The sequence below is a fragment of the Pteropus alecto genome, unplaced genomic scaffold (genome assembly GCF_000325575.1).
Source record: "Pteropus alecto unplaced genomic scaffold, ASM32557v1 scaffold7, whole genome shotgun sequence".
Lineage (NCBI taxonomy): Eukaryota > Metazoa > Chordata > Mammalia > Chiroptera > Pteropodidae > Pteropus > Pteropus alecto.
In genome coordinates, this window is record NW_006494614.1 from 56,723,389 (window position 1) to 56,738,020 (window position 14,632).

General features: G+C 34.3%; 1 protein-coding gene and 1 pseudogene across 1 annotated transcript in view; one reads left to right on the forward strand and one right to left on the reverse strand.

Moving 5' to 3' along the window:
* Positions 1–14,632, reverse strand: part of GRM5 (glutamate metabotropic receptor 5) — a 383,964-nt gene that overhangs the window by 51,606 nt on the left and 317,726 nt on the right. Inside the window, 1 exon segment of the mRNA XM_015600323.1 lies at positions 14,035–14,161. Within this exon segment, the coding sequence (XP_015455809.1) occupies positions 14,035–14,161 (127 nt within the window).
* Positions 6,829–6,946, forward strand: LOC112474895 (annotated as a pseudogene).

Sequence of the window (14,632 nt, forward strand, 5' to 3'; positions counted from 1 at the left end):
ACACTGCCACAGAGGGGACTCACAGCCATCCATTTATCACTGGACCCAGACTATTTCATGCTCTTCAAAGCTTATTCTATATTTTTGTTTTAGAATCCCGAAATAAAATTCCTTCAGAGAGTTTAGCCAACTCACAGCTTTATCTTTTTTACTTAGTTTTTATTTCTGTTCTTTGTTATTGGTTACATTTTATAGGGGGATTTGAAATTGTATGCAAAGATTTATTTCATAATTAAGGCATAAAGAATGATTTAATAGCACAGCAGAGTGCTAAGGGGAAGGATTATTACAGATGCATATTAGTAGGTAGGAGCTTTGAAAATGATCTCTTCTAGCCATGTCGCAGATAAACAAGAGAGGAAAAACTATGAATTTAAATAGTGTGCTGACTGGAATACTTTGCTTCGTTTTTACCTTTCCCCTGTCCCTTTTCACTAGCTAACTCTTTAGTCTTTCATTTTCCAGATCCTCATTGAGATTGGCTTTCCTGATTCCCTGAAGCTGAACGACAAGTTCCTCCCATGTGGTCACACAGCTCCCTGAATTTGTGCCTATCACAGCGCTTGCACATTTTTTTCTCTGTGTGTCTGTGTGTGTGTGTGCGTGCGCGCGCATAATAATACAACTGTTATGCTCATAATGAGCTTGCTTGTTTGGTTCACATGGTGGATTGCGAGCATTCTGAGAACTGGAGACTGTTTCTTTGCTTTTTGCTGTTTTCTAGTGCCAAGCACAGTACCAGCACACAACAGGCAGTTAAATGGGTTCAATGAATGAACTATTTCATTAATGAAGAAGAGGACAATTGAGGAATCAGGAGATATGCACTTTACTTTCAGCTTGCACACAAATATTTCCTGTGAATATGAGACTTTTTGCTTTATTTATTTGTGGCTCAATTTTTCTATACATAGATGGAAATAATACAGAATTCCTTCCCTATACTGAGGGCTTTAATCTGGAGAAATCCTTTTAGAAAAATGCACATGTGAAAAATTAAAGACTGATTACCTGACAGTGAAGCAATTTCTCAGGACTGAGTCTCTAAAATATTTAAAACTATTTTTGTATTTTACTTGAATAAAACAAAGTCATCATTCATAATATGAGCTACAGTGAGTGTTTTACGATTAATTTCTATTTATTTCTATTAATTTCCTGGCTTGCCAGAGTCTTTTCAGGGTCCCTTTCCCATGGTTTTCATAAGACTTTATAAAATTGTTTTTTTGCAAATAACTGTGTACTAAAAAGCATTTTCTGTGAACATGCAAATGTTCAACAGCCTTTTTGATTTTATGACTTAGAGTTTTCAGCCATCTTCTAGGCCTCACAGTATTCCTTCTCTGTTCCTATAGACCCTGTTACAAAGTCTTGATTTTTTTTTTTCCTTTTGAGACATACCAGGACTGTTCTAAAGCCTCAATTTAAATTACCTTTGCTAAGGTTGGCTGCAAAATCACATGCAAACTCTGCCCTGGATTTTACCTCCCATTTCTCTTCCTAAGTCTACTAGTTCCTGAATTTTAAGTATCATAATATCGTAGGTATTCCTCAATTGAGCTACTGGTATATATTTAAGTAACTAAAATGCTCACGTTTATTATAAAAAGAAAATATGAAAACAAACCCCCCATATATTAAAAAAAAAGTATACAAGGGGTAAGATCAATGCCTTATCCTACTCATTAAAGGTATTGAAAATTGTTCACCTAGCACAACTAGAGCATGACACTTCTTAGTTCAGTGCACATTATTGAGCACCTACTCCATTCAAGGCATCGGCCCTGCTTCACGGTGATACAAAGGCAATCGTTTATTCCTTTAAAATAGTGTACTAGTCAAATATGCAGGCTCTGTGACTGCTAGGTACTGTGCCGAGCCGTGTACACTCATTAACTTCTTTAATATCCACAACATTCTCTGAGGTAGGCACCATTATTTCATGCTTTTTCAGTTAAGGTAACTGAAGAGTATGTGAAGTGAAAGGAACCATAGGAGAAGTACAGACATGGGGTGGAAGGAAGAAGCAATGTAAAGGAAACAGCCAAAATGCAGAAATCTACTAGAAATCAGAGGAATGATACCTTTACAGCATAGTAATATAGTGTCGTAAGAGAATTATAACATCTCCAGGAATTACTGCTGAGAGTTCAGAGGGAAATCAATTAAAGCTTTAGGAGGGAAGATAATAATACCTTCCTGCCTACATCTCAAGGATTAATGTGAGGAGTATGTAAAATAACGTGTGACTTGAACAGTGGTAGAATAATTATGAAGTGATAAAAAGAGGAAAAAGGGAAGTGCATACACAAAATAGTAGTGACTCAACATCTGCTAAAGTGCCTACATCTTTTATGAGATTGTCCAATGTTCTTCTGGGGAAAAGCCAGGCCTATTTTATCGTTTTAGCTTATTTATATACACACAGCCCCAAGTAAATGGTATTATATTATCTTAAATTGTTTGAAGTACAAGGCAGCACATATGCTCTCTGAATTTTTCACTCACCTTAATGTGATTTTTAAGAGGTGGCAAGATAGGAGACATTTATCCGTTTCATATTACTCATATAATATACCAATGCTTTATGGAGCAATTCCCAAGTGGGTTAGAGAACGTAGAGGTAGGCACTGTTTAGAATGTTTTATGTTCTCGGGGAGAAATATGATCATTTATTTTGGGTAAGGTAGATTTAGCAGAAATTGAAGTCAATGAAACCACATTATTTTCTTAGTCTGGTTATATCAGAGAGGTTTTTGACCACAATGACATTGTTTTTAGCCATACCACAAATTTATCACTGTGAAGAACACAATGTACATTTTTCATTGCGTAATTTCTGGCAAGAGGAAAACTGGTTTCTGCTCTCTTTGAGGGCTGATTTTGAAAAGTTTCATCGAGAGAGAGCCTTTAACAATTATTTTTTTACAGAACAAATAGTGTTACATTTATAAATATACCATCTTTTTGACTCATCTGATGGGATAAACAAATTTATAAGTTAATGAGAATTGAGAAATTTAAAGAGTAAGAAGGCATTTTACAATTTTTCAATGTATGAGCTCTGGCATTTCATTAAAAAATCATTTTTCTTTTCAGCATTAACTGAAACAACTTAGTCAAGCTCATTGTTTATAAAGGACCACTGCATAAATTTCTTCACAGTATTTTAGATATATTTTTAGAAAGAATCCAGTGATTTCCATATACCTGCAGTATGGTATCAAAGAAAAAGCTAAGTTTTACAGAAAGACTTTTACAGTAAAGTTTGAGCCTAACTTCTGCTATTTACTCTGTGAACACAGCATAGATATTTTACATTTTCATCTTCAGTTTTCTGTAAAATGGAGATAATGATTCCAAACTTTTGGGGTATAAAGAGGATTAGCCGGCAGAATACAAAGTTCCTATTATAATGGGTGATAGGCATTCAATATATGGGGATTTGTTTCCTTCCTTTCATTCTATAATTTATTTCTTCAGCAAATATTTATTGTCTACTGTGTTCTAGAACAGCGGTCCCCAACTTTTTTGGCACCAGGGGCCAGTGCTCCTATGAGAATCTAATGCCTGATGATCTGAGGTGGAGCTGAGGCGGTGATGCTAGTGCTGGGGAGCGGCTGCAAATACAGATGAAGCTTCACTCACTGGCCTGCTGCTCACCCCCTGCTATGCGGCCTAGTTCCTAATAGGCCATGGTCTGGTATCATAGGTCCATGGCCCGGAGGTTGGGGACCTCTGTTCTAGGAGTTTGATATTCCTCAGTGAACAAAATATGCAAAACAAACAAACAAACCCTACCCTTTAGCTTTTATTCCAGCTGGGAAGACTGACAATATATGATCAGTAAAAATAAATTAATACATAAATAATAGAATACATGGTTATATATTAAATGGAGAAAATAAGAGGTAGAGTAGGGTAAGGGGGCACAATTTGTAATATTAAATGAGTTGGTCAGTGAAAACATTTGAGCAAGGACTTGAAGAAGGGAAGGATAAGAGCCCTGTGCTGTGGTTCCTCGGGGTGGAGCATTTCAGGCAGAGAACAGCTAGGGTGTAGACCTAAGGATAAGAGACTCCCAGATGTTTTAAAAGAAGAACAAAAGGACCAATGTGTTGGGGTAAGAGGGAGATGAAGTGAAGGAGAAAGTAGTTCAGAGATATAACAAGGGGCCAGATGATGGAGAACATGAATTTGTAAGGACTTCAACTTTGAATGAAATAGGAAATCATTGTTGATTCTTAGACAGTGGAGTGATATGATCTGGCTTACTTTTTAAAAAGGTATCCCTGCCTGGAATCTTGAGAAATGGCTATAAGTAGGGACAAGGGTAGAATCAGAAAGACTAGTTAGGAGGTTATTTCAGCAGTAAAGATGCTTAATGATGATGACCAGGGATCTTACAGTGGAGGTAGTGGTAGAATTATGTATTTGTGGAAAAGCTATTGGAGTTTTTTGTTTGTTTGTTTTTTGTTTTTTTTTACTAATTGATTAAGGAGATGAGAGAAGTCAAAGATGATTTCAAAGTTATTGACCAGAACTAATGAAAAAATGGATTTGCCATCACGTAGCATATAGAATGCTAAAGACAGAGCAGCCTGGGGATCAGAAAGGTGAAGACCTGGATTTCTGCTTTGGAAATGTAGGATTTGAGTTATCTATTAGATGTTCAAATAAAGATGTCAAGTAGGCAGTTGAATATTTAAGTCTGATTAGATGAGGAGTCTAGGCTATATATTTAAATTCAGAAAATTTTAGTATAGATATCATCTAATAATATGAGACTGGATAAGATCTCCAATGAAGCAAATGTAGATAGAAAAGAGGATTGAGACAGCCTTATGTTCCAAAACTTTATTTTTAGTTTTATTTCAAATACTATCCAACAAATAGTTGAATATAAATGTAAAACTATTGGAGGCAATACATGCTAGATCCCTTCTGGGAAGGTTAAAAATATATCTTTCCCTTGTTTGTGAGAAAAAATATCAAAAGTGGGTAATGAAGTCATCAAAAAAACCAGAAAACCATTGTTGTTTTAAAATCAGGGAGAGCGATTAAAAAAAAAAAAAAAAAGAAAGAAAGAAAGATAGTAAGTGCCTTTTAGTATTGTTCTGGCTCCTGAGTACCTTTATGGACTTTCCAGATCACCATTAACCTTGTGTCATCCATTCATTTAAAATCAGAAGTCCTAAAAAAGATAATCTAAGTGAAGTTAAAAGAGATGTTTATAATAGTAAGTTTAGTTCAACAAATACAAATTTATCACCTACACTTTGCCATTCACTGGAATACATAGTCATTAACTTAAAGGATCTTACTTATAAATATAGAAAGCATTCAATAGAGAGAGGTTGGAGGAACTTTTCCCACATTTTCTCTTTTGTTCATTCTTAAATCTATCCATCTCTGTATTCATTTCTCATCACTATTTAAAAAAAATAATTTAATTGAACTGTTAAGAGGTACTAAACTATTTGCATTCTATTTAATCTCCCCAATAAATTCATGAATTAGTTACTACTGTTCCCTCCATGTTATGGAAGAAGAAGTTGAAGTTCAGAGAAGAAAATTTGTTTGCTTAAAGTCGCACAATGAGTCATTGGTGAAATGTAGATTTCAACATGGGTATGTCTGACTCCAAAGCTTGTTGATTTAAACCACTATGCCATTATAAGGTAATAAAGACAAATTGTTAGAGACATGCACTACATTTGTCATAAGTTCACCTTCTTTAGATTGTATTGGTGAGTGTTTATGTAGCAAATTGAACAAGAGAATTCTAGGAATTGCTTAGGGACCTGGAAATTCTATCCTAAGACTTTCTTTTACAACCGATCACCATTATGATGTTTGTTCTTTAAAAAAGGATAGTTCTCATAACATAGACTTGGATAGAAAGTTGAATGTGAAATAGCGACTCACTTGCCTTTGAATAGCTTTGTGATATTGGGAAAAAAATACATATTTCTTAGACAGGACATATTGCTTTATCCTTAGAGTCTTTTCTTTCTGCTTGAAAATTCCTCTCCCTTTCACCTGATTAACTTCTCATTTCACATGCATTGATTTCATTTCCTCTCAAAAGATACCAATGAACTTCCAAGACCTGGTTAGTATTCTCTCCTCAGGATTCCCATAATAATCAATGCCTCGTCCTAGCACTTTCCTTCCTTCTTCATTCTTTCCCTTTGCTTGTTTGTAAAAAAACCCTAACTTTCTCCTCTCTCTGTTATTCTTTCATTAGACAAACATTAAATTGATTTTTACTGTATGCCAGGGATACTTAATATATTGAAATTGCCTCTTTATTTGTATGTGTCTCTGTACAGACTCTGGGGTACTTGAGGGTAGGAACCGTGGCTATACAATCGCTGTGTGACCAGTATCCAGTGCTGTCTTAGCACCTAGTTGGAACTCTTCGCTCATGAGTACTTCTATCCTTTGTGCCGCCATTGTACCTGGCATATGGTTTAATTATTAGATGTACCATTTGCTATACACTTAATACAATGAATTTAAGTTAGATTTCTACTATGGACATTTGATTCTACATAAATGGGAGGTCGGATACCTTTCTTTTATAGCTCTGTCAATAGAACCTAGCACAGTGTTGAAAACAATGTAGAAATTTGATAAGAGAACTTTTTCTGAATGAATAAATGAATGATAGGCTAACTAGCTACATAGCATATTTTCCTATTCAGAATATTACCTAACCTAGAAGCCAAGAAATTAGAGGTTACAATTCTGAAAACCTGTTCCATTTTTAACATTAATAGGAACTATTTATTGCAATTATATTAATAAAAATAACCATATTTTGTCTACAGCCATGCCACCCTGAACAAACCCGATCCCATCTGATCTCAGAAGCTAAGCGGGGTTAGGCCTGATTAGCACTTGGATGGAGATCACCTAGGAAGACCAGGTGTTGTAGGCATAAAAAATAAAAAATAAGGGATTGTAAGCTGACAAGGTCTTGCAATCTGTGAGGATGCCTTGCCTGAATAATCAGAAACACACAATATTTAACAATGGCAAGGAGTTTTTCACCCCTTTCCTTGTCCAAATTGAATTGTAATAACCAAATAGGTAGCTCATTTTAAGTACATTTGAAATGAAAATTATTGGAGCAACCTGGCAATAAGTAACATATGGCAAGCTTGAAAGCTCATTTTTTTTCTTTCCATAATTTCTTAAAAATATGGAGCTTCAAAATTGATTGTGAAGAAAGGCACATAGCATAAAATAGGGGTATCACAGTAGCGGGCTTGATTTTCCACTGGTTTTGTGATCTTGAGCAACATACAGAATCTTCCTGGCACTAAATTAATTCAACTGTAAAATAATAATATTTACATCATAGGATTTAAAAGGATAATGCTTAAGAGGGTTATCATTATTGATAATGAAAAGCAATCCTCCAATGTTTTTTATTTAATATTCTTATTTGTTAAAAGGTAAAACAAACAAACAAAAAACAAGAAAAGTGGGACAACTGAGGAACACAAATTAATCATTTGTAAGAAGAGAGTAGCTGAGTAGCTCAAATGTTGGAGTTATAAAACTTGTCAGTGGTTACGCCCCCTTGGAGCTCATCCTCCACTCCCTTCCAGATTCCCACCAACTCCGCTTTGTTTGACTCTGTTCACTTTTTTCCCTTTAAGGGGAGATACAAAGGTTCCAACCTCGAAAGCAATTAGGTAACTCAGGGAACCAAAGGAACTTCCAAGAGAATGTTTCTACTGACATTAAAATGTTGATATGCACTGCCTTCCTTCCATTTTACAACTTTGCATTTAAAATATGATGCATTTCTTTATGAGTGAAAAAGCAAGAAATCATTCTAACTTCTGTTATAAGCTTTCCACAGTTACTTTTTTAATATTAAAATTGTTTATTAGATTTTTTTTTTAATTTAAGCAAAGTTGGTATACGATCTTATATTGGTTATATTAGTTTCAGGTGTACAGGATAGTGATTCAACATTTTTTGTACCTTGCAATGTGATCACCCCACTAATTCTTGTAATCATCTGTCACCATACAAACTTAGCACAGTATCATTTACCAAATTCCACTGAGTTACTCTTTGAAGGCCATTGTTTTTGCTTTTTCATTTTGCCTTGGGTTTCTTGGAAGGTTGCCAGAGTTGGCAAACCCACCTGGAAGTGTTTCCATGCCTTTGGCTTTGGACCGGGAAGCTAAGGATCTGCTGCTTATATGTCATCCTAAATTCTTCGAGAGAAAACAAATCAAAGATTCTTTCTAGGACAATTTTGCCTTTATCTAATGAGGAACGGTGTGCAATGAAAACGTCCTAGCAGAAGCTTTAGGGAATTCTCTGAGTGCCTAGCCCAAATTGTTTCCTCCCAGTATTTTTTCCTTCTTCCTCTCACAGATCAGACCACACTCTAGTTACCCTCTTCTCAGGGAAACAATTACTGATTTTATTTACCTATCTGATCTTTTTATTACTGTCTATTCCCACTGCATCATTATAGTCCAAACCACTAATAGATTCACATTGAGATTTGCAAAATTTCCTTACTGTAGTTTCCTCTTATTTTCCTTTTTAAAATACCCAATTTAAACTTTATTTTAAAATTTTATATTTTAGCATTCAATATTTAAGTAGCTCAAATAGCATAAAGTTTTTTAAATATAAAAATTTTAACCATGCATGGAAGTATAGAGCAAACATAAAATTCAGATTTAACAAATATTGATATTTTGTCATTTGTTTCGAATTATACACATACAGAGCTTACAGGTATAATTGAAATCATTTTTTTTGTAATTCCCATCTGACACCCCTCCTTCTCTCTTTCCAAATGAAACCACTATTCCCTGTTCGTTTTTAAACAACCACATTTTACATTGTGACTATGTAAATATTTATACAATAGTTCACCTCGATAACTTTTCCTTTCTTATTCAATTTATGGATTTTTATGGAGATAATAATTGCCTCATTTAAATCTATTCTCCCCTCTAGAATGTATACATCACAGGGGAATTTTATGTTTTGGTTATAGAGGTATTTTCAGCACTTAGATCTATGTTTGTTGAATGAATAACTAGATGACTAAATGAATAAACAGATGGTTTTAATTTCCCTTATGATTAATTTTAAAATATTTGTCATAGCTTACTTACAAAGCCCTCTAAGAGTTAGCCCTTGCCTAGCTTGCCTGTCTCAATCTTCCTCACCCCCACTCTCAGTTCCTGTATTTATGTCCCAAACACTATTCTCTTTCATTTTAGTTTGGCCAACTGCCATCTTTACTTTAATTTTTGCATGTATGCAGTTCATTGAATAGGCAACTTTAAACCTCATTTAAGTAGCTTCCACTGATATAGTTTCTGACATCATTCTGCTCTTCTCTGTTGTTAACACAATATTTTATTATTATTTGTCAATATTTAGGATGATGATCTCTTTGAAAGCAGGCATTCTGTTTGTCCCATTCACTGTTAACATAAATATCTAATGACTGTTAGATAAAAAATAATTACTCTCTGTCCTCAGTGAAAATAAATATGTCGAAGTAGGGACATTATCTATGTTCTTCTCTTATCCTCTATTTTTAATCTTCTTTCTTTTCTTCTTGGTTTTCATGCCAGATTCTCTTCCTCTCTCTTTTTAATTTCTGGTCCTTTGTTCCTGCCAGTTTATGATGGCTATTAAAAATATGGCTAGCTTAAAATTTATTTTAATGGCTTTATTGATGAAATCACATTCTTAGAATATAATGCAATACAATATGCATATACCTTTATACACACATATATGTATGTATGTGTGTGTATGAAATAGTAACCCACAATCCCACCACTCATAAACATCTTTTCTTAACAATAGATTACCTTCATTTCAAACATCTTTCTATGAATATATATGTATATATGTACAAGTGTATAGGTAGACATTAATGGCAGTTGATTGCCCCTCCTAATTGTTTTTGTAAATAATTATTCAATTCTAAATGAGCTCAGATCTCTTAATTGTGCTAATGATCTTATAGAATTGTATTGGGATTAAATTAATTAACATTTGTAAAATGCTTCAAATAGTTCCTGGCACAAAGGAAGCATTATGTATATGTTAGTTGCTATAATCACAAAGAAGGCACTGATCCAAAAGTGACCTAAACTGTCAAGTTGTAGGCCGAAGTGGGATAACTATAAACCAAGCGAGTAGAAGAAAGAATATTCCCTGAAGCTAGTAGCCCCAAGCATCACTGTAGCAGGTTTTAGAATAGCCGAAGCTATCAGAGCAGTCTTCTGGCTAGTAACTTTAAGTGATCTACTTTGCATCAGAGTCAGTGAGATAGGGTTGCAAACAGCTATAGGCTTCTTTGAAAAGTGCTGCAAATCTCAAAGGCTAAACTTCACATAGTATCAATGTGGAGACCTTTCCATGTTTAGTATTTATTACCCCTTTCCTCACATGTATACACATGACAGAAGAATCGTTTCATTTTTCTGCTTGAAAACCTCAACTGCTCCCACACTGTCTATAGGATAAAGTCCAAACTCCTTAGTTAAAGGCATTCTTCATAGGATGGCCCAATACCTACTCTCATCTTCATTTGTAACTCTCTCCATCATTTTACTGCAGATTGACACACATTTACAGAATGCCTACTCTATGTCACACATTGTATTAGATGCTGGGAATGCAAATGTGGTTGAGATACAGTTGTGTCCTTGAGAAACTAATGATTCAGTGGGGTCAGCAGATGAGGATACACACCACTGAAACTGGAAAGATCATAGGAGGATGTGGGAGAGAGGGAATTTTGTGTGCCATGTTGAAAAACTTGGAATATATCCTATAAAGATAGGAAAACGCTGATAAGTGTTGAGCAATGAAATAAAAGAGACAAATTTGTATTTGGGATACAAAATTTTTATATCCTTATCTGCCTTATCAAGTAGGAAGATGAAAAGGAGATTCAGAGGCATATGGAATAAATTTGGAAGGAGGCAAATAAACTGAGAAATTACTGCAATAGTCAAAAGTGAGTTGAAAATCTAATCAAGGGAAGAATTGTACAAATGGAGTGGAGAAGAAGGAGTAAGAATATTTAGCAGTTCAAACAGCCATATTTGATAAGTGACTGGATACGGGTGGCCAGGAATAGAAAAGGGTCTAATATGACTGGCTCAATTCTTTTTGGTTGGAGCAACTAGGAGAATGATGGTAACATTAATAGCCTTATGATGCATACCCTTTCTAACATCATCTACACTTTTTAATTAAGTGAATTTCAAGATTGTGCCTCAAGATTAAATCTTCCCAAATTCTCCAGGGTTAGATAGGCCTTCCTCCATTTTTCCATAATACTTTGTTCATTCCTCACCTACAATACTCAGTAAACCATGTTGTTACCCATTATTCTGTTTTTTTCTCCTACTACAAATTTCTTGGAAACTTAGGCTATATTATATATTTCCAGTTCCTATTACATTTTCTGGCACAAACTATAAGAACTTAATTTGTTAAAGTAATTAATTCACACTTGAAAATCTCAAAGATATTTCAAACTTATCTAAAACCAAACTATTGATCTTTATCAAAGAATACATTTATTTCTCTACACTTCAAGGCAGATTATTTGGTAATATTTTCTGCAGTCAATTCATCTGTATATCCTGTTGATTGTACTCCAAAGTCTATCTCAAATCTTCCAATGCACTGTTTAATCAAGGACACTAAGAACTCTTGCCTGCAGTGGCTACCTGTGGTAACCAACTAGTCTCCCAGATTCAACTTTCTACCCCTTTCCAAATTATTCTCCCTCACATCAATCCAAATGATATTTTAAAAATATACATATAATTTCCTTCTACTGCACTCCCTACAATTATTTCTTACTGTACTTAATATTAAATACTCAAATTGTGAGCATGTTCTATAGGTTCTGTATGGTTTTCTGCTCTCTTCTGACATCATTTTCCCATTTTCTTCCCCATATACAGAATTTCACATGTGCTTCTCCCTCAGCTAGAAAGGCCCTTGTTGCCTTTCTCTGCTAGCTCTTTCTACTTACCGTTTAGATCTCAGCTAATTTTCACTTCTTCAGAAAAAATCTTATATAACCACACATTTAAATTGTCTTTCCTAATATTTTCATTTTTAAAATCTTGCTCTTTTACTTCATATTAACACAATTTGTCTATGCATATGTATGTGTGTGTCAGTAAGAGAGAGAGAGAGAGATCGAGAGAAGAGATTAATGTCTCTCTCCTATTTAAATAGTAAAATATATAAGAATTATGTTTGTTCTTTAACCTCAGTTTCTCCAGTACCTATTTTATAATGGAAATAGTAATAATTAAATTTTTCTGTTGAATTAATGAAAAAGCAGACCATGTTCATCGTCAGCAGCATAGTTTTATGAAACATAGGAAAAAAAATCTATATATTCACTTTCAAGGTGTTTAGCCATGCAGATAGTTGAATCTGCAAGGCAGTTTTTCAATTTAATGATAATCCATGTTGACATTAGAGATTAGGAAAAAAAGTAAAGAAATAGTATAAAGGAAAATATTGTACCAATACTGCTTCTCATTCCCTCCCACAAAAAACAATCATATTTTTCTTTCTGACATTTTGTGTATGTGTTTGTGCTCACTGTTGTGCATCTATTCAACTAAATTTATTGAAGACTTTGTTTTCAGCACTGAGTTGGCTTTGAGGATACTAGGATGTATAAGAGTATCAGAAAGCTCATTGTCTAATGGTGAAAATAGGATTCAAATGCTATCACAAGGCACTTGGGTGTTTTATCAAATCAGAGTTTTTTATTTTTTAAGAAAAAGAAAGTATTTTGCATGAATACCAATCGCTGAAAACAAAGCTTTAATGTGAGCTTGTGTCAAAAGGCCCAGGATCACAGATTTTTAGAACCAAGCTTTTGGAATGTTAGTAAAACTACCATGAATAATCTCTTGTCCTGCGAGGGATAGAGACTAACACTGATGTTCTAATCTTCTTGCCTAACGATGTGCTAAATTCATCTTAATTGTAAAACCACTAGATGACCTGACATACCACGTGGCGAGCCCTCTGCCTGGAATGTTTTTCCTCTATTTTCCTTGAAAACTTAGTCTCATAAGCCCCCTCTTCATATTTCCATTTCTACAAATCTATGTCCTTTTATTATATTGTAATCGTATTTTTTTACCTTTTTATTTTCCTTATTAACTTCATTAAGATAGAGGTCATATCTTTTTTTCTGTATCTATTTCAGTGGTAGGCAAATAGGAATGTAATATACATTGAATAAATTGGAAGGAAAGATGAAAGCTATCATATTCTGTTTTCATATTGTAAAAATTAGAAATAGCTATGAAAAATAATTTTAAGAACACAATGACATATTCCTTAACATTTTTGGAGGAAAAAGTCCCAAACCAAAAGAACACAAAAACAAATAAACAAAAACTCCACAGAAACAAAACAAAACAAAACAAAACAAAACAACAAAAACTAAGCAGATCAGTCTTGCCCTGTGACAACATTATTTGAAAACTCATTAATTGGAGGTTCCCGATTTAGATTAACTTTTTAAAGACAAAGATCATGCCTTTATAAGAGAAACAAAGAGTTTTAAAACAACTCCTACTTTATTGTGCTACATTTATATTCTTGGATATGTCATGACATATCCAAGTACCTCTCTCTCACCACCCCAAATGTCAATTAACTGGAGCCCTGCATCAGAAGTTCTGGGAATATCCTTAGGATGGGGTAAAAATACCCAGAAGAAAACCTAGGGATTCTGATCTACTTTGGTGGTGAAGGTGGGAATGTAGACCAATCTCTCCCTGAGATCTAAAGATTTTCATGATTAGCCAGGTGTTGGGAAGGCATCTATTCCTAAGGGAATTCTTTGTCACATAAACAAGACCACCAAGATAAGAAATACTTGAAGATATGACCCTCTCCTCCCATATATGTATCTTTTTCAGTTAATTTTTGACGGAAACACCTATGCTGACATTGTGATACATGTACCTGTAAGGTCATCAGTAGGCCAGGCCCCCAGCTGGCATGCCTTGCAGGTATACTCATCAAAAACATACTCATTCTCTTTACATGGTGTACAGGTCCAACAACAGCTGACTTCTCCCTTCCGGATCACCTAAGGCAAATATTTAAAATTTTGATTAATTTTTTGCATAGATAAAAATCTAGCAATCTTTTATGCAAATGTACTGCTTTGCAAAGCAGAAAAGACTTTAACATAAATTATTTTAAATATTATCAGATAGGCAAGATAAATATTAATATTTATAGAATATTAATATTTATTAATATTTCTAGAATTAAAGAAACAGGCTGAGTTTAAGTGACCGATTCAACATCATAAAATTGGTTGGTGATAGGGATAAGAATTAAATTAAATGCAAGTCTTTGGATAATTAGCTTTAGATATCTGTATTTAATTAAGTGCCTGTGTTTGTGCTCATATATACACATATATCTACATAAGTGCATATGTAACTGAATTTTCCTAAACCTGTGGCTCTCTTTTTCTCAAATTAAGAATGTTTGGTCTCTGATTTATCTTGGCTTCCCTCCACCTATGAAAAATTGTTAGCAAAAAACATTG